This window comes from Dermacentor albipictus, chromosome 1 (genome assembly GCF_038994185.2).
Source record: "Dermacentor albipictus isolate Rhodes 1998 colony chromosome 1, USDA_Dalb.pri_finalv2, whole genome shotgun sequence".
In the NCBI taxonomy this organism is placed as follows: Eukaryota; Metazoa; Arthropoda; class Arachnida; order Ixodida; family Ixodidae; genus Dermacentor; species Dermacentor albipictus.
In genome coordinates, this window is record NC_091821.1 from 173,703,338 (window position 1) to 173,726,334 (window position 22,997).

Here is a 22,997-nt window from a genome sequence, read left to right on the forward strand (position 1 = left end):
GTTTACACCCTTTGGCTTGCCCCTTCTGCCACACAAAAATAATCGTCATCTGCCTTGATGCGTTTCCTTTCTTTATCGCTGCGAGCCCGGAACTTTCCAGTAACGAACGGCACGCGCGTTATCAGCATAGAACAGTTTACACCCTTTGGAGTGCCCCTTCTGACCTTCTGGTCGGGCGGTTTCATGCGAACCCGCCCGACCACTCGTTTCGTACTATCGTCTGCTTGCGTCACCTCTCGCTCGTACTTCTTTGGTTTAGTTGGCATCGTTCTCGCTTGTTTCGATTATCATAAAAATGGGTGAACAGGTTAATAAAACAATTAACACCACAAGCAACCGTGCAAAAGCAACACACGTATACTAGCACAACGCACAGACGCACAGATGTGCTCACAACCAAACGTTGCTCGCAACTGCATGCGACGAACCCAAACGATGATGTAATGTCGATGTGGCTTCACCCTTTAGAACGAGCTGGCTACCCCTAATACCCCTAAATGCTGGATGGATGAATGGGAGGTAGGAGCGCCCCCTTTGAAACGAGGTGATGGCAGTTGCCACCATGCTCAGCTTTTTATTTTTGTTTAGCTCTGTTGTAAGTTATTAAAATTCGCCATTTTCTTTTCTTTAAATATGCTACCATAGATGATGCTACCCCCTAACATATAGCGCCGCCCCTCGGAGGATAGTCGAAAGACACGCAAGTTGTCGACGCGCTCTTATAATATTCGTACACTGTGACATGCACTTGGTTTACACTTTCCCCAGATCGAAATATCGGCTCGTTGTTTATTGTCGCGCTTACAACAATCGCGGACAGAGAGCGCTGATCAAGCGCTTCGAAATATGCTGGACAAAAAACATGTGATACACGCACATAGCTGACACATCGCTGTGATCACAACTCTGATATTGAGTGCACATTCACGACGACGTCAGGTCGTGTTCAGCTATCTAAAATCTTGCAGTGGTAATAAACAAATACGCAGGGGAGAATGACGATATTATGAGGTAATTGCGGGCAGTGCCAGTATCTCAGGGGGTGTTGATGTAGTAACGAAGTCCCTGGTGGATAGATTCATCTTGTTCATCCCCAGCACGCTTGCGGGAAAGCACCTAGACGCTGACAGAGGGAATGGCGCATGCGCAATAGGCGAGCAATGGTGAATCCCCCAACCCTCTCGTTATTATTTTTTCTAAGTTTTTGTTCTCTCCATTGCGTTTTGCGCTCACATAATGTTGTTTTTCCATCTTTTTATTGGTACATCTCATAGTTCGTCTCGACCAATAGGGAGACAGATCTTGGTCACGTGGCTAACGTCACCGCCATTGAGCAGAATCGTGCTCTAGGCCGGACAGCGGCGATCCCTGTGCGGTTCCCCGGAGTTTAGCTTTGGTTGCGTCCAATATTTTGCTGAGCCCACTTCGCGAAGTTCTAAGTGCAGTGCTTCAACGGCAAGTAACATTTCTTTCAGTGAGCACGATGTTCGGTCGTCGAAGCTTCGTGACGGACAGTGGACACCGAGCGTCCATCCAGCAAGTCGTGGAACCAACGCCGCCATTGGCCAAACGACGCTTCGTGCACGGAGGATTGCAGTAGCATTTTCCTACACCCAGTGTTCGTGCCGCAGTGGGCTGTTCGTCAACGATGGAAGTCGAAACGCATGTCGATAAAGACTGCAGCGCGCTTGGCAGCCTATTTCAATATATCGTCAATGACCTGAAGGTGAGCGAATATGCCCAAACATAAAAACGGTGCATACCAGTGCATTCAGTCGACGCTGCAGCACTGCTAAATAGCTGCAATGTTTAATAATTTGTGTTGATACTTCATGTAGGATGAGATTGATACTTTGCGCTTAACAACTGCACGTAGTGCCCTTGTATATCTGTAAACGACGAATTTCTGTGCAGTAATTTATTGCAGAAAACGTCGTTGTTTCGGAGGCGGTCACCGCCGTGCATCCAAAATGTTTTGGATATATGTGCGGGCCGGTACACTGCCGGTGCAGTTTGCACCACACATCAGAAATCGATTTGGTGCTATGCATGCATTACATTTTATTGCATTGTAAACAGGACACTCGGAACAAACCATCGCAAATGTTTTATCAGCGTTGGTCGCGTAGAATCAACGTGTTTGATCGGAAGCTTGCTATCTACCTAGTATGTGCCGTTTTGGAACAAGGGGCTTGCAAATTTTATTTTTGTTTTTTTCTGAATGACTGGATGGGTTCCGTTGCTATTGCACTACTTCAGTTTGTCCATTGTGCCAATATAATAACGACGAGCCTACATGTGTGTGTCATGTTACTTCCGCTGTACGTTGTGATTTGTACATCAGAAATGCAGTTTGTTTACGGTGGCTAGTTTAATGATCCGTTCATATGTTACATGCCACAGCAATACCATGTTTTCGATGCCTTGTGTTGTATGTGCGCGTAGTCTCACCGACATTGGAAATCTTAGTTCTGTTTTGATGTATAATAGCTGGCGACGAGAGAACTGGGTGATGTTGGTCACAAGCAGCGTCTTTCTATACGTGTGCGAGCGAAGTGAAATAATGCGAAGTTGGCGTTTATCATCGTCTGTGTCATTACGATCTTCATGAATTGAAAAATGTGTGCTTGTGCGAGCTCTCTTTGTTGCTTGTGCTCCTTCGGTGACTTCTTTGATAACTGCACCCGGTTTAAAGCGTGTGAAGTACCAAGAAAGAACTTTTTTGTGGACCTCTTAAGCTTCGGGATCACAGAAGTTAATGCGTGTGCTACGTTGAGTTCTGTGATCTCAAGTAGCTCTGCTTATAGTAGAAAAGTTAAAGCATGCAGTGAGAATGTGTGGCGTAGATCGCGCTCATGTGTGCCTTCTCAGGATGTGTGCTGTGGACCGCAGTTTCATGTTTTCAGTTAAGCCGTATAAGCAGGCGCATGTAGGCGTAGGTCTGACAAGGCTGCCTGAGGTCTGTTTTCGTTTACGTAATTTGTCGCGATCTGTATGAGATTAGGCCATCAGTCTTAGCAGGTGCCGAAGATGCCGCTGTCCGGCCAAATGCGGACTACGGTGGTAACTGTACACTGTCATCCATGTGTGAAAAGCAGTCGATCAAAACTGAATATGGCAACCGTAAACAATGTCAAAATTGTGGTTCGACGTCTGTACCCGGCTTGATAATGCGCAGTACGTATACTCGCCGATGTCATGACCGTGTGGCCGAAAGGTTTTCAGATATGTTAGCATCTTGGAACCAACTCGTGTACATCTGTTGTGAAAACACGTTTGAGATCCCACGCATGAGTCGGCTGTTGGACTGATCGAACGTAAAACAACTGTCTCTCTAGCCGCGTGTTTTGCGCTTTTTTTCCCGTTCTGAATGCCGTGCTCCCGTTTATCTGATTGGAATGTAGCCGGCATTCGAACTCGCGACCTTGTACTTGGCACCAGCAGAACGTCGTAGCCGCTGAGCCACCAGAGCAGGTAATTTACGTGCATGTACGACGAATTAGAATGAGTTATTATTGAACATTTATTCTAAAAAGGGAGGTCTGAATGACCTGTGTGGCATTGGGCTAGTAAAATTCATCTTTGCCACTGGGTTCACAAGGGTTGAGGGCTCTACATTTTCATGAAAACTACAAGCAACTTAGAAAAAAAAAAAGGCTGTCATCAGCAGCATTTGGTTGTCAACTCCGTCGCGAGGCGTGTCTGTACCAACATTTATTTTTGTTCACTCAAACAAAATTTCACCTTTTAAGGGATTGCTAGTGAACAACGTGTACAAAACGTCATCACAGCTGTGTACCCTGAATAAGCAAGTTCCTCCCAACGCTTCAGAGTGGATTGGGCATCAAATTATAAAAAAGCAACAGCGCTTAACGGACAAGAACTTAGGCAAAGAACACGACGCTTTGGCGCCTTTACAAAATTTAAGCTGGATAAGTGAGTTAGTAACGTGCACATGACGTATGCCTGCTTTTATAAGTTTTTTTTTTGCTATATGCGTGTATTGCTTGCTGCGGTTGGCCTTTGCACAACATTTCCAAGTTGCCGGTGCACCTCTCATGCGCAAGCACGCGTTGCATACACTCCTGCTACCGTAGGCAAGACTTGCTGGCGCAGCGGCGTCGTTCTAGTAGGTTGATGTGTACGGGCTATTCGAAGGACGGCTGTTCTCCCGAGTCGGCACTGGCCGCGATGGCTTAGTTCTAAGCACGGAGTCGCGGGTTCGATTCCCGGCCGCATTTCGATTGGGGGCGAAATGCAAAAAAGGTTAAAGAAACGCAGGTGGTTGAAAAATCTGGAGCCCCCAGCTACAGCGTGTCTCGCAATCCGGTCGTGGTTCTGAAACGGGAAGCCCTACAATTTTTTTTTTTCGCTGCGCACAATGACAGGATGTGCTTTGCGAAAGAGCAAAGTCGCACGTGGCAATCTCTTGAGGCCAAAAACCTGATATGTATCTGCTTTTGCATTGAGGCAATACCATTACTTCCGTTTGAGAAGGCACGAAGAGCGAGCAAACGGCTACGCCGATAAGCACTCCGAACCGCGACGCGTTCGGCAACTTCGCGGTCGGTGCACCGAACCCGACCACGCGTTTCAAAATATGACGCCCTCGCAGCGGTTAGCAGCGGCTGCACTTGTCATGAGTATGAAATGTCTGGACGGGACTTTGTTTTAATAACCCGTCTTGAGTCTGGCCCTCTACCGTGACGAGTGGACCCCTGTATCTGCACGGCGAGCGGGTATGCGGTCAAAATGGGTCGCGGCGGACCATTTCGGGAGCACATTGGGAACCGGAATGGGCTGCTGCGAGAAACGGCGCGCCAGTCATTGTGCTGCCGGCAAGACTCTTCCAATGGAGAGCAGACCCCGCGGTTGCTGCTTCTTCCGGCCAGCGATCAGTGTGCGTCCGTTGTCTCGCTGCGTCATGACCTTCTCGCGAGACACTGTTCTGCTGGTCTGTGGCCGCCAGCAATGCGACGGAAACTGACGCAGACTTTTCACGTGGATCGAACCGGCGGACGAAAAAAAAAAAAACGCAGCAGTTCCACACATATTCACGCGAAGCGTTTAGTGTCCCTAAATGACAAACGGCACTGCAGCTGCACCCAGTGAATACAGCTCACTCGGTAGATTTTACGCGTCGTTTTGACCTTGGAAAACAGAGTTAGCGGTCACAAAGCGACAACCTGTGGCCATTGAAACACCCAAGCGTTACCTATGCTCGTGTGGCATACTCATCATGATCATTCGAGTTGTTGCCTATTAATTTCTGAGGCTAATTCAGCGCTCAGAGATCGTGTCCTACATTTCTTGTTACTTACATAAAAATATTCGAAGTCATTGCCTTTCCTTTTATGCGTAAGAACTGTTGTGTGAAATTTTAGTGGATAATTTGCTACCAAGGTGTACTGGGCTAGTTGACCATGTATTGTAATGGTGAATTCGCCAAATTGCGCCGGGGCGCCCCAATGCGCCGTTTCATCCAATCATCGTCGCTGCAGGGCGCGCCGGTGCGATTTGCTGAATTCGCCATATGTCTACAGCGCACAGGGACAGCGATAGCGTCCACGTCTGCTTCTTTCTTCGTGTCCTTGTGGGCTGTACATTTACCATTTGCTATTTTTCATGATTCCTGGCGTGGTAGTTCTAATGTCTTAGTAGTTGCCAATGGTTTCCAAATTGACTGATCTATTAGAATTCGTACTTTCTGTAGTGCGCGTTGGTTATAGGCAGCGTAGAACAATATTAGCGAATGAAGCTGTAGCGAATTGCGACGCAGCAATTCGCACTGTGATACTGACGCATTAGCGAGAGCAGCTAAACGGGTCCAACTTCAGTTGCGCAAGGAATACAGAACGGCGCGTACGGCATGTGTGTATGGCCTGCTTAAAAGTAATCTCCTACGAAAGAAAGAAAACTTTCTGAAGATCTGGCACGTGGCCGGATTTTCTCCAGGCCGCAGGAGCAATCGGTGGTAGTTCGTGACAAAACTTGTACGCCTACTTTGGTGTTTAAGATTCGACGGGAGTATACCCTGAATTTATAATGACTGCACTACCAAGGTGCATATTCATCGTTTTCACGACGCTATTTCCATTGCTTGCTTTGCGGCTGTATACTTATTGGCGGACGGAGGCAATTACTACCCGCACTGCATCCGCAGTTCTTGTGCTGGTTATTTAACGTTTGTTTCTCGATGTCAATTTGACGCAAATTTTTTCCTGGTTCGTTGCAAAAGATGAGACCCAGTATATGACTGTACGGGGTTTGTCTGTATGCGCAAGGCGCATTCACAAGAGCGCGCAGTTGCGTGCTCCGCCTAGAGGTGATGGAAGTAATGGCCAGACGGGGGAAGGGGGTGCACTGCGCATCCGCCTTTGTGGGGTTCATCTGTGGCTGGTTTTACTTCCCGTTCTTGGCATCATTTGCAGTCGCGAGGTCACCATGAGTGGAAAAAGAAGGCTTTCGTAATCTACAGCTGGCGTCGACTTTTGCCGGGACAGCGAGCGGTATGCGCCAAATGGTTGAGAACCGTGTTGCTAACGACAGTCAACGGGTGATTGCTGAGCAATCACCCCTCAGTTGCCATAGCAACATCGTATTGCAGTGCTTGTTGCGTACTATCCGGCGTTACAAACGTTTTATCAGCCCTTCGCCAGAAAAAAAGAAACAGGCAGCCTTCGTGTCTTTCTTCCTGCGTTCCGTTTTTTAAAATGGCCAAGCCCAATATTCGTTGTTTCATGCTGCCCGAGCCAGATTGATTTCCACTCCGCAAAGTAGCGATATTAATTCTTCATATTCATCACTCTACTAGTACGGCGTATATTTAGTGGGACACCCAAAGAGAAAATTAAGTTGAGGTGTATTAGTCAGTTCTACAATAAAAAGAAAAAAAAACTGTTCCCGTGAGTAGCAGCTTGGTAAGCCAGGAAAGACGCGGAAACTAAAAATAGGAGGCGACGCTGCCTTGAAGTTGTCGCACTAAAGCTCGCCGTGACGTCACAGATTTTCACGGCGTCTGCGTCTGCCCTGGGAGAATTAGCGTTTCATCAGTAAAGATGGACTACATTGTGTTTTAAAAGCGCTAAATACTCAACGTAGCAAGTTTAAAGAACTTTTAACGAGCCAAAACGGCCGAAATGCGAGAGAGCGCATTGAATTCAGTGGCGTCACACCGACGTACTGATGTTTTGGCGCGAAATAAAAAAAAAATGAAACGTGGACCTTCGTTCTCCCTATATGTAGTGTTTTTAAAGAATACTTTATTATTCTAAAATAATTGGGTTCCTCTTTAGTATGTCTTTAATGTCAAATTCTGCTCGTTGCCACCTGCGATCTCCTAATTAGCAACGCCTTCACGTAGCCGTGTGGGGTCTGCAGACGATTGTTACTAGTGGTGGGATTATACTTGCATTGCATGCCACAATATATTTACGTTATACTACCTGCATCAAGGAAGAACCACTATTCTTGAAGGCAGTGTAATGGCTAAAATAGTTTTTTTTTTTCGGCAGCGCATTATGGGGCGTTTGACATGAATAAGTGGGCTATAATTGCTAGCCAACTAATTATTATCCAATATTCACAACGTTGCAGGAATCCTGAGGCTGCTTGGTACCAGTTTTTAGATGTTTGTGCCCAGAATCTTTCGCTAGGTAGTAAAGATAAATTGCTGTTAATTTAGTCCTGCCAAGTTGGTCACCAATACATATCTGCAGCAAGTTTTGGAGTCTATCTCGGAACAGGCTAATATCGGAATTTGTACAAAAGTGAGCAAGTCTTGAGCATTGGCCTGCTGCGATGCTTTATTTATGTTACGACACGTCTCATAACGTAATTAAACAAAGGTTAATGCGTTAGCGTTGGTTATTTAGTTAGCCAGTAATTATCACGCAGTTACTCATGTCCGCCGCCGCTAATAATCCGTTGCAACTTGTCGAAGAACCAGCCATTTTCTCTCCGCTCCACTGTCATTAAAAAAAGAAAAAGCCATCTTGAAGAACGCGACATACACCATACAATACGTGCACTTAACGGGGCCGACGGTGCCTGGCGTGCCGTTCCACGCACTGCAGCAAGATAGCTGAAGGCACGCCGCGTACCGGCGGTCACCAAGCGAAGTGTACGTCGTGCATGCGAATAAGGATATCGCTTCGTATGATATCAGTTGGGGAATTCATTCCTGCAATGATGTAGTTAAGCTCATCGCCAGGCTATTTTTTTTCTTTCTTTTATTATTTTTTTAAATAAGCAGTGTGGGAATTGTGTCATGAGAGCAACGCTAAAAAAATGATGACTGCCTGAATACGGTAACGATGCAGCTGGTGCGCTGTGCCTGTCATCACCTTGTCGCATACCTGCTTCGTTCACCACGGCGAAGAAGCTCGATCGTTCGTCGCGGCTCACCGCGTGGTGCCGTGCTGAGCCTTCTCCTATGTGTATGTTTACTTGGAGACGGCTGCGGTGTTGGGTAGCGCGGCATCGCGTGGCGCGCAGGCATCCGGCGGAATGCGATAGGGCTTAACTACTGTTCGCCGCCGGAGCCCATCGTCTTTGTTCTGTGGCTTTATTCTGAACCGATTCGTTTCCTCTCTCTTGCATAAGCGCTTGCCCGGCCATAAGCACTTCTGCTCATTAATTTGCGGGCCACACAAAAAAAGAAAAAAAAAGTTACTTGGGTTGTCAGCACCGGCGACAGATGCTTTTCTGAGCGGTGTAGTAGTAATACAAATTGGAAGCGCGTACGTATCGTAGAATTTCCGAGCGCGCACGACATAATTTTCTCATTAACGACGCCCCCATCATATGTAGAGGAGGCGTTCGTGAGAGCACATCCGCAGTGGTCCTCCTATAGTACTCCGCTGGTTGGGGGAGTATACATCAGGGCGCCCTTATACATATAGGTATATTTAGAGGCTGCCCATTTGTATCCGGGTGCTGACAGCTGTCAGCTTGACCTAAAGGCCAACTTGCGTTTCTTAGATTTCCGTTATTACTTGCCATATTTGTTCTGTCACCCTTCACCCGCTAGACTTCTCGTGCTTAATTGTCTCTTCCCTTTTGGATATTTCTCCCTGGCGGCTTTCGCAGCGTTTGAATCTCCGCGCTTGCCTCATCTACTCAAGCATGAACGGAACTATTTTACCTAAATATGTCGTTATTAAGTACACGATTGCGACGAATGTGCCATCTTCCGTTAATTCCCGCGGCTAATGAATTGTGTCGGTGGAAGTAAGGAAGCCCATGGACGAGTACGTTTGTCCTGTTTAATAGCCCTGTATGTTCTATGTTATGCCTCTGACAAAGCAGATATTGAGAGCATAATAAAATGAAAGTAATATTCAGTATTCTTCAACGAAGATTATATGGCACCATGAAACAGCTGTACTTTCGCACGTTAAACTAAGCACCTTCACTTCCTCAGGTTCAGCACAATGCGTTGGCGGGCTAGTTGGTGCGAATCCATGAATACTTTGTTTAGCGCAAAAAGACAGACACAGATGTCAGTTGAGAGTAGCGCCTTGACCTGTCGTCTTTCTTGTGTCTGTCTTTTTGCGCTAAACAAAGTATTCATGACTTCCTCATGTATCAGCTCTTGCAACATTGAAATAGCAACGGGTCCAGCACATGCAGTTTTGATTTGATATTCGGCACCTTGCGCGGCGACGCGAGGTCCTTAGTATCTCTCTCTCTCTCTCTCTCTCAAACGTTCAGTGCTGCAAAGCCTCGACAGCACCCAAATGGACACGATTATCGCTTTCGGTATTCGTGTACCGATAATGCAAAAGTTGGTGAGCGGGCCGAGCACGCTGGATGTCGCTGCGCTGCGTGAGGTACAGCGAATTGGCTGCAGAAGATCACACTGGCGTGCACTCAATGCTGATGCTCTGCACATACTTAGTATATACGTCAAATGAACCAGAAACTTTTCTTTCCCTTTCAAAGCACCGTATAGGATGTGGTCTGCGTTACATATTTCTTGTCTCTTTCAAAGTTGGAGATGAAGGCTGGTTTGGAATACCAAATTCTGAATTCCGTGTAAACGAATAACATTAAAAAAAGAAAAAGAAAGGAGACGTGAAAGTAAGCCGATTTATGCGTGCCCTGTAGCCCGAGTTTCAGCTTAGCTGAAGAAGACAAAAATAATTGAGGATAAGACATTAAGATGTATATTTTTCAGGAAAGCGTCGTTCGTGTCCGTCAAAATGTGAGTGCTGGTGTAATTGAGGCCGGCCAGTGCATACATACAGAAACCCGGGGATATATGCGCCACTTTCGCGATATCGGTCCCCTAATTACCAAACAAATTCATTGATGTCCCACATAATCTCCTCAAAGCTTTCCTTATGCGTTTCGTTGACTATATGTGTACTATACTATGTACTATATATACTATACTATATATACTATATACTATATATGTGTATTGTTACGGCCAAGACGGCCAACAGTATTTGAAAATAAATAAAATAAAAAAAACGAATTAATTGACCATACATCCGCAGCTGCTGATTTGTGCCTAAATGTCACTTTGATTCCTTAAGCGCTGCCATAAAATTATTTCGCTTCATTGACATATATATATATATATATATATTTTCTAGGGAGGGCTCGGCTATAGGTAGCATTATTTCTGGCATGAGCATACTGGAGTGTCTTGACGGAACAGTCCAAGATTCGTCTTCGTGTCAGTCTCACCGGTGCCTTTTGTGTCAAATGCGCTCGCCTCACGGGCTGGTAGGCGCGCGCTGCCCACCTGTCCCATACCGGCTGTGTTGACAGCTTCCATTGAGTGGTGTGCTTCATCCACGAGGCTAGCGGACACGGTCCGATGAGGCAGCATAAAAGAATTTGAACAAGGCCTCTCTTCAAAAAGGCGCATTGCTGAAAGAAAACGCGTGTTACTGTTGCGGGATGATATAGTTCGTAATGTAACGATGAAAGGGTCCGTTCCCACCCTTCGTGTATGAGGCTTCCTGCTCTAGAGTCTCTCCGTGTTGAGGGAACCGGCTATTATAGTCTCCAGAAGAGCGCGGTATTATTCGCGGTGTCGTGGAAAATTGCTGCGTGTACTGTCATTCAGCGGAGTGCGTGTACCGCGGTGGCGCGTTTATTTCGTCGCTCCTGCTTCGCGAGACCAGTTGTGCGTGCAGAGCATCTGAAGGGCCAGTAGGACATTTGTCGCCTGGTGGCCGCGTCTTGTCCGGCTGGGGACCGTCGGGCCGTCTGCTGCTTCAAGCCAATCTCTCGGAGGCCGCTTTCTGCATGTTTCCGCGGTCCGTGCAGCCGCTTTGTTTGCGGGGAGGCCCGCACGTAGCGGCGGCAGCCCATGTTGGGAAAGCATCTCCGCCGGGCACTGAACGCAGCGTTTGTTATGGTAAGGGCAGTCTGCGCGGGCGGCCTCATCTGGTGCTGCTCACGGGGGCGGCGCGCGCTGGGGAATATAGCGCTTGCACCGGAATCCAATGCTCTCGTCGTTGCTGCCACGCAGCAGACCTCTCAAAGTTGCCTGTACGTTCGAGTATTGGGTATTCGTTGCGTTGTCGGCATTTTGAACCTTGACGCATCGCAAAATTATGGCGTCAAAATACAAGGATCGTACACACGACGGGTCAAGCGCCTCTGAGGCAGACAGAAAGGGATATGGATGAAGCCCAGGGCAGAGCGAATGTTCACTGGTTCAGGCTGGTTGACCATACACATCCACGAAACTTTCATTTTAAATGTTTTCTCTCGCACGCATCCATTTTTTGCTTTTACTGATGCGCACATGACCTGCTGAACATATTTTCTCTTGAATGAATCGACCTGCCATGGTTGCTTAAGTGTCTGTGGTGTTAAGCTGCTAAACACGATGTCGCGGGATCGAATCGCGGTCACGGCGGCCGCATTTCGATGGTGACGGGCTACGCTCGTGCATCCGCGGCGTCTGCTGTTGAGGCAAGAATGTGACGCTCCCTTGGGTATTGTGGTCGCTGACACTGGTGGCACGACATCCCGGGGACGAAGGGCCTCTCTCGTCGTTGGTAGAACGAACGCGTCATAAGCCTAGTGCCGCGAAATACGGGCTGTGCTGCGACGATGGCTACGCTATGGCGCCAGATCAGCGCTCGCCTGTGTGGAAACAAAGCGCTGGATGAGCGGAGGTTTGGCTGCGGCGGTGGCGGCGGTTGCTGGGAATCGCAACCACACGCTGCCTCTCGCGATCTCCCGATAAGCGAAGCAGACGCGCCACACTTCGCTCCGTTTGGAACGTGCCACACGGACAGATTGTCTCCGCCAGCCAATATAGCGCGAAATGATGCACTATAGGTAGTGTTATTCGTCGATGAATTAAAAAGAAAGTGTTTAGCTCTCTCTATGTTCTTGTATGGGACACAGATTATCGAGCATACCTAGCTGTGATGGGCATTGCGTAATATTTATTTTAAATAAATCTCGAAACTGAGCGTCAAGGCAGGCCTGTGCTGCACTTTGTGTTAGCTGTGCTTTTGCAGTTTTTTACAAGTTCTCATTGAGTGGTGTGCTTAGTTCACAACAGTCCCACAGGGCTGCTCGCGATTTCACCGCGCGGAAGCCAAAGCGCATATGTTAAACGCAGCAGCGTTTCTTAACCTCCCTCTAAGAGTCCTGAATGTTATTGCAATGATAATGCATATTTTAGCACATTTTGGGAATATCTTGAAAATGATGTCTCTGGGCTTCTGGTACGCAGATACACTGCAACAAGTTGTACTCGGTTGAAATTTTGCAACTTTTAAAGTGTTGCAGTGGATGATTTTAGTCAGCTACTGGGAAATTACAATTTGTGGTGAGAGTAACGGATAGCTCTTCATGTATTGCACTATCTTCCGCAATGAATCTAAAAAAAAAAATAGACGACCCTAATATTTGACTTAGGCGTCTCCTAGTGGCACTCGCACAGCGGCGTTGGTGTTCTTTAGGTTAAGCGAGCGAACGTCTTTCCCCTGGCACGATATGTTGGCGAGGACCGAGCGAGGGCGACGAGGAAGCGCAGCGCCCGCGCCACCCGGCGGGACGTAGCCCCATAGCGAGCGGAGCACGAAGCGCACCTTACTCGCCGTCTCCGGTGCTGACGTCAGAGCATGCAACGAGCGCGCGCGCGCAGCTGTTGAGAGCGAGCGAGTGAGCAGGTCCGCACCGGGAGAGAGGAGGGAGTGATGTCACATCCGCTCTGCTACGCAGGTGTTCAGTCTATGCCAGGTAACTGTTTTCCATTAATTAGCCGGGTAAATATCATGCCACCCTGTGTGTGACGTCATTACATCCGCTTTCTCCTGTGTTTCCAGGAATTTAGCCAAAGTCGTGCTCATGTGGCGGGTCTTAAAGTCTGCGATTCTGTGCGTCGGTGTGCGGTAATCAGTTATTTATAATTCTAATTATTCCACACACTTCAGTAACTGAACTTGTAGCTAAACTTATGCTTTGATATATCTATATTGAAACCCATGAATTTTGTACTGTACTGTTTCAATTCTTTTTTCTAATTTATTCTGAATTACGTCCGCGGTCGTCCCAGAGGGTGAACCCGAAGTACTGCGCAAGAACCAAGAGTGACACTCGATGCTCGTGCCACTAAAAAAATAATTCACAATAACAAAAAGAAAGAAGCAAATAAACGCACAGCCAGTACCGACAGCAGCGAAATAGAAACATTTCGCACTGCCGTATATAAACGCGCGCAGTCGATTGCTCGCTGCGAGGCCGTGCAATCGTAGCATTGATCAATCATTGGCTCAGGTTGTACGGACAGCATTTAACATTAGTTTATTATAGCGAAGCTGTACATGGCTAGCTGATTCGTCCGTCCGTCTGTCGGTCGGCCGCCTATATGCCGAAAACTCCTTCTGCGCAGCCCCATGCGTATGGGCGAAAGAGAGAGAGAGAGAGAGAGAAAAGATGCGCGATTAGCCAACACTGCGCCAGTAGTGACGACGTTGTTCTCCGTCGCAGCCGAGCGCGCGCAGCAGTTTCTCTCCGGCTTCGAAATGGGTAAGCCGCGCGTCATACGCACTTCTGAGGAGCAGGCAGCTTTCGATCAGCAACGCCGCGAGCAGAACCGGGAACGAGCTCGTCTACGCCGTGCCGATACAGCAGCCTGGGCACAAGAACAGGCTCGTGCAGCCGAGCGCAAGCAGCAACTGCGTACCGAGGATCCGGCAGCCTACCAAGCCTTCGTTTAACGAACCATCAGGATTAACCCAGTGAGAAACACCGGGGCCGCACGTTTCAGCTTCGCTGGTTAACCATCTGTACGGATTGCTTGGGCGGTGATTTTTTCACATCTTATCTTCTCAACAATTGTTTTTTTCGAGCAAGTAGTCGGCTCGACAGCCATTTGCGACGGAGGCAAAAAGTGGCCGTTTATTGTAGTTGTGAAAAAGACAGCTTCTGTAACGCGTTCGGTGCTTTCTTTGTCCAGAACAAGTAATTTGTCAGCTAACAACTTCTCTCACTTTGGAAGCAGTAATAGAAATGCCAAGGAAGGCGCCTGCGCGGCAGCCAAGCAGTGCGGAGCGCACCGTGTTATCCCTCATCATGGTCTTCGAGATAGCACGGGCCCGCAGCTTTTGCTCCGGCCGTCACATTCGGCGCGCTCCCCCAATCAAAAAAGAAAAAAAGCGGCGCGCGCGCTTGGCCGGGGCCCGAGCCCCCTCCGGATTTTTCCTGGGGGGGACTGAGCCCATCACGGCGATGCCGAAGCCTGCCCCCCCCTCCCCCCCCCCCCCCAACGTGTCATTGCCAGTTTTGTCACCCACATCATTTGAGGTTTCTTTTGAATTGCCTCGACCTTTTCACTCAAAATTTCATTGTTGCTAATAGCTTACTGCATCATGGTGCGGACGTCCACGGATTTTAATTCGTACTTTGCTTTATTTCTGCAAATCCTGACGATAGGAGAACACGCACATTAGAAGTACCAGCGGCGGCTGTCTCAGCCGTATTTTCTCACTTTCGTTTCATTTTTATTCCTTAAAGACCCCGTAACTGGGTATTACATAAGGGGTGGGTTACACAGAAATAAGCAGAAACCATGTGTTAATCTATGGTGAAAGGTGATTGGTGACGCTTTCTATGAAGGTGGATGGACAAGGATGGCAGTGGTGTCGCCCGGAAAGCCATTCCAGTCAGCAACTGTACGAAGCAGCTGTACTTCAACATTGTTTTAAATTTCCATTGTAAACACCATGCTTATATACAATATATTTAAATATATACACAGTACAAGGTTTATTATATTTTCAAAAAGAACGAGTTAGCCAATTAACAATTATTTCTAAAGGTATAGATAGCTTATGTCTCGAGAATGAATATGTTGCTGCATGTTCACCTCGCTGCAAAATGCTTTGCGTGCTTTCTTGACCCTGAAAAAAACCTGAACACTTTAGTGACCCGTTCGACAGTCTTTTATCAACGGCGTGTGAAATGCATGTGAATGATATGCCTCAGTATCGCTTCTCTTCCAGTAAGCAAAGCTAACGACTCATTAAAAAAAAAACCTTATAATGATTTACAACATTTATTAGGAATGGAAACATCGTCACTTGCATGCAGAGGTCATAAATATATACAGGGTGTCCCAATTAACTATCATGCACAAAGATAAAAAAAGCAGTGCGTTATTCGAAGAAAACCTAGTGCATATTGTTTCCAGTACAATGGAGTAGCTGCCAGTAATGTTGTTACTGGAATTTAATTAGGTAATTGTAATTATCTAACTCGAGACGTACTATCATAATTATCAAAGTATCAGTCATTTGTAGGCACTGCCAAGGGACATCTAACTGCGGTATTTTCAGCGACGTACTAATTGCCTACTCATTTTTTCCGACAGATAAACCCGGCGAAATATGGCGAATACCACGTGACTGCGCTCCCACCGGCATCATGTGTAGCAGCGCCCTCGAACAGGTTCCTTCTGAGTTAGCGAGAACGAAATGAAGGAAATAAAAAACATCACCGCCCAAGCACTCCATTAGGATGGTTAACCAGCGAAGCTGAAACGTGCGGCCCCGGTGTTTATCACTGGGTAATCCCCATGGTTCATTAAACGACGGCTTGGTAGACTGCCGGATCCTCGGTACGCAGTTATTAAAGAGTTTTAGCATAGGGGCCCCAATTGTTTGGGGCCCCAAAGAGCTTTGCGGGTGTTAGCGTTGGGGCACGTAGGAGTGAAGAGTTTTAGAATAGGGTTTTACGTTTGCGCATAGCGTCTTGCGCTGACGGCGCCACTACGGTGTCAAAGAAAATCTATTAGAAATAAATAAAATATACCATATTATGATAGGAATAATAATTTTGACTTGCGTGTATTCTCGTTTAGTTACAATTTAGAGGTTTTTCTGTAAGCAGCAAACAATTAGTTGCGCTTAGTTTTGAGCAAACCAACTTTACCAGCCAAGCTCCATAAAATCCACAATCGAATTCAAAATCAGCGGCGTCTAATGAGTCAATCTTCATAACACACGCTAGTTGAGAGAAAGTGATAGCCACAGTCACTTTTCCTAGCTTGCGAACTTCACGCGTTACCACGAATTGAGCCCAGTTTGGTGCTAGATTAGAGCCGTCGCTTTGATGGGTGCTGCCATGTTTGCCGACGCAAAGCTTTTGGGGCCGCTATTTGGGCTCCCGCTAAATCGGTGAAATAGCGTTTCCAACGCAAAACCTAAACGCAGCTTGCGTCTTGCGCATGCGCAGTGGTTTCGACGCTATTGCTTTGGGGCCCCTATTCTAAAACTCTATTGCTTGCGCTCGGCTGCACGAGCCTGTTCTTGTGCCCAGGCTGCAGTATCGGGACGGCGTAGACGAGCCCGTTCCCGGTTCTGCTCGCGGCGTTGCTGATCGAAAGCAGCCTGCTCCTTGGGAGTACGTATGACGCGGGGCCTACCCATTTCGGAGCCGGAGAGCACGCCCGTTCGGCTGCGACGGAGAGCAACGACGTCAGTACTGGCACAGCCAATCGCGCGCTTCTTACGTTTTTTTTTCGTGCATTCGCACGGGGTTGCGCCGGAGGAGTTTTCGGCGTAGAGGCGTCAGGCGGACGGATGAGACGGATTACAGCTTCGCTGTAACAAATCGTGCTCGAGCTAGTGCCTAATCTGCCGCACCTCGGCCGAGGTAACACGTCGCGTTTGGTGCTAGTTGGAAAGGAGTTGTGATAGCTGTTGTCTTCGAGTAGATAAAGTGCGCGGACGGTTCTTTTTTTTTTTTTTGCCACAAAACTTATTACCACAAAAGCGAATTGACAACATCAGAGCAAATGCTTGAAGGTACGTTTTGTTTCGTCCTAGTCGCCATGTCTTTCTCTAATGAGCAGAAGGTAAAAAGGCTCCTTGTCTTGGCAGCTGCAAATGTCAAGAGGAAGGCCGCAAATATATATCAGTCATGAAAGTGTGGCGGTAGACCAAACGCGTCGACTGTCATCAGAAATGATGAAAACCCGAGACGAACCAGCAGCTTCATGAAACAGCGGCCTAGGACTCCATCTTAGAGCCCTAGCCTATACGCACGGATATTCTAGCATTTATGACCTCAAACCTTCATGCTAATGTGCCCTCAAATCCTCATGCTAGCGTGCGGGACGTGGCCGCCCAGGTACCAATTTCCAAGTCAAGTTTGGAGGATTCTAGACGACGGCCTTTCACCCGTACCACCTCAGCCAGCACCAATGCTTGGAAGATAGGGACCTGTAGAATCGTCTAGATTTCTCGAATTGGGTCCTCACAAAAGGCGATGAGTCCCGGACTTTTGAAGTAACATCATGTGCACAAGTTAAGACAATTTTCACAGAAACGGCCGGGTAAATTTGCATAATGCATACTATTGGAGTGACTACAATGCACACTGGGTAAAGCGCAATTGGCACCAGTACCAGTGGTCGTTCAATGTGCACGAGATACGGAATTCGCGCCGGTGCTATAATGAGCCCCATCTTCGATCACACACTGACTGGACAGTGTTACATGGACGAAATATTTTAAGGAGTGGTGGATGTGTTTCTCAGCGAAGTCCCGCTGTCACGTCTTCCACTTCTGTGGTATCAGCAAGATGGAGCATCAGCACACAGCAGCAGCCGAGCACGAAACTGGCTGGATGCGACTTTTCATGCACAATGGATTGGAAGGCACCGGCACGTAAATTGGCCGGTTTGGTCACCTGACCTCTCTCCACTGGATTTCTTTCTTTGGGATTATGTGAAAGATCTTGTTCACATGATCGAGACGGATATCAGATTAGCTTAAGTCAAGGATAACGGATTTCTGCCGTAGAATTCGAGCGTCGGTCATCGAGAAAGCCGCTGAAGATGTGATACAGCGCAGTCGGTACTGCGTAGTTGCAGAATGAGACCTATTCGAACACGTCCTCTAGGCAACAGCTGGTCTTCAGCGGCGCTTACGAATTCATAGATAATAAGGGCACTCTGCAGTGAAATTTGATGTATTTGTTTTTTGTGCAGGCGCCCCGATTGCGAATTCGGCTGATTCAGAAGGGGTTATTTACTTTATTGAACACATCGGTTTTGCCTTTTCTCAACACATGGGTCGCTTCCCAGTCTGTTTATTTCGCTTTTTTTTTTTTGCCACGAATCTGTTTTTGTAGCACGTATACAATCTAATGAAAAATAAAACCGTCACTTTAATTTGGTTTTGGTCCGAAGCAAGTTTCTGCGCACTCTGTCGATGCGGTGCGAGCAAAGCCAGGATTTTGAAACATGCTATGCTTATTACATTGCTTTTCGCGTTTCTTGCATGGTCAGAGCGGTGCTTCGGCCGCGTTATCAAAGGGCTTTTGTTATCAATGTGATCAGTTGGCCTCGAGAGTCGGATAATAGGTGTGACGTCGAGAGGAAGGAATAGCTGCAAAGCCGCGAAAGCTGCTGTTGGTGCTCCTTCCGTACCATTATCAAGGTGATGCGCTGCCGCTTCCGATTTGCGACAGGCAATGCAATTACTTTCAATCAGCTTATTTGAGGGCGCTGCTTTATGCTGCGGGTGGTAAATCAGTCACGTGGCATTTTTACTATTTCGTAAAGTTTGTTTGCCAGTCGGAAAAAATTGCGCACAATTAGTACGTCTCTGAAAACACAGCAGTTGGATGTCATTTGGGGGTGCCTACAAATGCCTCATTGGCACTTTGATAATTAGGACAGTACTCCTCGAATTAGATAATTAACTGCAATTGTCGAATTCAATTTCAGGAACGAAAGAATTACTGGCGGCTACTCCACTGTACTGGAAACAATATGCAATAAATTTTCTTCGAGTAAGGCAACTGCTATTTATTTAAGTCTTGGTGCTTGATAGTTGGGGCACCCTGTATAATTCACTCAGTAACCGAAATGAGGCCAAGCCGGATTCACTCGAAATCAGAATCAACAGCAGACATGCGCAGGAGTGCTTATGGACGAATTCACAAAAAAGAAAAAGAATATATATATGGTTCGGAAAACTGGTCCCCTCCCCCTTCTTGGAAACATGAAAACTTTCCGCCTATGGCTCAGTCTTGCGTGCGCGAAGGAAGAAAGTGGAAATCAAATGCGCCGTCTTCCATCGCGCCAAAGGCCGTGGGGGGACGGGCGGTGGCGTTGTGCTCCGGCAGCAACGGCGCATTTTCCAACCGGGGCACCGGCGGAACTGACGATCGCGGCTCAATCTCGCGCGCCATGTATGGAGGAAAGCGGGTAGGCAGCGCGGGAGGGACTCCAACAAGTGCGTACTTTGCGCCGCGCCGTATCTTGAAAGGGATCTGCAGACGGTCATACCTCTGTGCGCGCGGTGTTGCCGCCGCTCTTGCGTTGAAGCGATAGACCGCCCGAAGGTCACTTCGCTCGCTACTACTGCCGCGCTTGCTCGCACCAACGTTTTGACAGCGAGTGTCCGCGCTAATAGTGAGTGATGTGTTGATGTTTGCTTGTGCATGCTGACACCATGATTGTTAATTCATTTATAAGCTAATGCTTCCAAGTTTATACCCCGATAAAGCTACTATCGTTACTTTGTGTAGCTGTCTGCTAATTTGCTATCGCAATCGATGCTTCGGCTTTCGGGCGAAACTGCGACTTTCTTTTGCGTTTTTGCATAACGCTTGTTTTACTTTTATTTTACCGTGGTTACCCCCTTATCTAATGCTTTGCTGAAGGCCTGTAAGGTTATTCATGTATGTTCAAAAATTGAATAAAATAAACATGCTGAGCAAACACGCGGATGAGACACGCGGATTTTTTTTTGTCTTTGGTGTAATTATCATTTCAATCATACTATTCATATTCATGATTATGCCTGCTTGACCGGGAACTATACGGTAATAATAAACGAGTAAATAATTGCATAATTCATCGTTTCACGCTTTGCGCACAATTTGTCGACCTGTCCAGCCTTGAAACTGCGGCACGCAGCAGGCAATGGCGCGCAAACGCACGGAGCAGAACACACGGCGAGTTAGGTGTGTTTGTTCGCTAACAAAGCCAACACTAGATGCGTAGTTAAAAAAAGGTCTATGAAAGCAACTAGTTGGTGACTGTTCATACTTTTTATCCGTCTCATGAATTTTTCAGTTATACCACTTCTACGTGCCCACGTGAAAGTATGGGAGTATACGTGTGCGCAACACACGCACGCACGCGCACGCACGCGCGCGCACACACACACACACACACACACACACACACACACTTGAGAATAGCTGCCAGCACCCGATTTGGCCCTCGTACACATTCAGCCATAATTTCCTAATCAGTAAGGACTCGTATATTGCAGAATTTTTCGCCACATCCAAGCCGCAGCAACCGTGCAGGAGCGCGCGAAAGCCTCCTCAATGCATGAAAAGCCCTCCGGTGGGAGTGCCGCGGTGCGGAGAAGTAGCCAGCCACTGAAATTACGCTCTCTCTGTGCGGAGGAAAACCTGCAACGCACGCAAATCTTGTAGGCCATGCCCACATACGACGTCAACAGTTCGCTTCCAGTGGATGGCGCCACCGTATGTCCTCGCTGCCAATACCCTGACACCGAACAGACAAAGCTATTCGACGAAATCGTCCGCGCCATGTGCACGCAACGATTTCAATTGTCGGATTGCAGACACCGAGAAAGCATCGGCGCCAGCCTGTCTGCAACCAGAGGAGGGTATCTGCCATCCTCGGAAGCCAAAGAGTACACGCGATACCGCTGCGCCACGTGATGCGCGCTCTGGCGCAGTACGCGGGTTGCGAACTTGACTCTTCCGAACGCGCCTTCTACCGTCCCACGTTACCGCCGTGGTAGTTTAGTGGCTGTGGCGTTCTGCTGCTGCTGTAGCACAAGGTAGATTTCAGGCTCGAATCGTTTGTGCGGCGACCGCATTGCCAAAAGGATTCGTGATGATCAAGACTAATTCCATGCACTGGCCTCCTGTGGGCTTGCTTGTTCTGCATTGCGTAGGGAAGAAAGCAAATAGCTGTCCTCATCGTAGGTAAAAAAAAAAAAAGGTGCAGATTTCACGTGTCATGTGCATCTAAGTTATGCGCAGCATTTTGCAGGTAGCTGGCTATAGATTTGACCCTGCGGCGGCACGCCTCGATCAGCTCTGTGACTCTCTCGGTAATTTCGAGCAGGCGCTCGTTGTGGAACGCGGTCATGATAAGGGTCAGAAACACTATGGACAGTTGCCTATTAGCTCAGTCATTGCGAACACATTCCCCTTCCTTTGTGCCCAGTACTACGCCATCTTCGAGCTGCTAAATTTAGTAAGCCTCTGAGAAACGATGTTCCAAAAGGACTTCTTCTTGGGCAAGTTGGTGCTTAGATTTCCTAGGTATACTTTGTGGCGCAAAATACATTTCTTGAAAAGGGACATTTTTCAAGAAATGTATTTTGCACCACAAAGTATACCTAGGAATCTGAGAAACGCAGTGTCCGAGTTCATGCACTTCTCGGCGAAGCTGTAGTCTTCCAAGAACATCTTTGTGAGCCTCATGAGCCGGTTGACATGCATGGAGTGTGAAACTTGCATTTGAATCGCTTTTGGGACAGAGGCGTCCACGAACAACATGCCTAGATCTTCTTACGCGCCCCCCCGCCACCTGACTCGGCGCAGGTTGTACCCGAGAATCGGGTGACGTTGCTAGAATGATGTCGCGACCATGTGGGCAGCGGGAACGTATAGACCTCAGACTCTGCCCAGGCGGCGCTGCGGAAAAACCCGTCGCCAGTGCCCCCATCGCAGCCTTGGCGCTAATTGAGTAGTGCAAGGAGAGCTGTCCGCAAGCAAAGGTGCATAGGCAACAATGCACCCTTCTCTTTCGTTTGTGTTGAGGCACGGTTTCCTAAAAATCAAGGACCTGGAAAGCTTCTTCCGCCCATCCACGCTTCGGGAAGGAAGCTCAGCAGGGCGAAGTACGTGTACAATATAAAATAGTCTCAAGTGTTATTTCGGCGTGCTGCAACTCGCAAGTACAGAGAGCATCAGGTTTGTTTATAGGCACATCAGCATAAAAATCTAAGCATTTCAAATTGGTTCATATTGAATATGTCCTAAACACAAGACTTAAGTATCTCCTATATTTTTATGTATTTTATCGTAATGTTTTGTCTCGCAATTATTTACAGAGAGTAAATCCTTTCATAGCCTTTTCCAGGGCAGCAAACAGAAAACGTTTTCCAAGGCAGCAAACAGCGTGCAATCATAATGAAAGTAAGCTTCCTACAATGCCTACGCGCTGCATCTTTCTCGCAGGAGCTACAGCATCGCTCAGTACCTTAATTTGAACTTTTTGCAGATGCTTCTAGCAACAAGCGTTGACAAATAAATGTAAATAAATGCGACATTTTCTTTCTTTACACACGTGCGCTACTTCGCAATTACTCATCCAGTGCTCCTGCAGCAACTTTATTGCTCACATTTGAAAAACGCAATCGAGCAGGCTCAGCGCATTGCGAAGCGTGCTTGTTGTATCGACGCAGGACATACAAAATATCGAAAGTAGAAATGAGCTCGCGACA

General features: G+C 47.6%; 1 protein-coding gene across 3 annotated transcripts in view; it reads left to right on the plus strand.

Annotated features, from left to right (window-relative positions):
* Positions 1-1,250: 1,250 nt before the first annotated feature.
* LOC139052458 (protein MTSS 1-like) overlaps positions 1,251-22,997 on the plus strand; it is a 118,777-nt gene continuing 97,030 nt past the window's right edge. For all 3 annotated transcript variants that reach the window (XR_011509918.1, XM_070529575.1, XM_070529582.1), the window contains exon 1: positions 1,251-1,726. Coding sequence is in view for 2 of the 3 variants with exons in the window: in XM_070529575.1 (XP_070385676.1) it covers positions 1,649-1,726 (78 nt within the window). In the remaining variant the exon portion in view is untranslated. The remainder of the gene's footprint in view (positions 1,727-22,997) is intronic.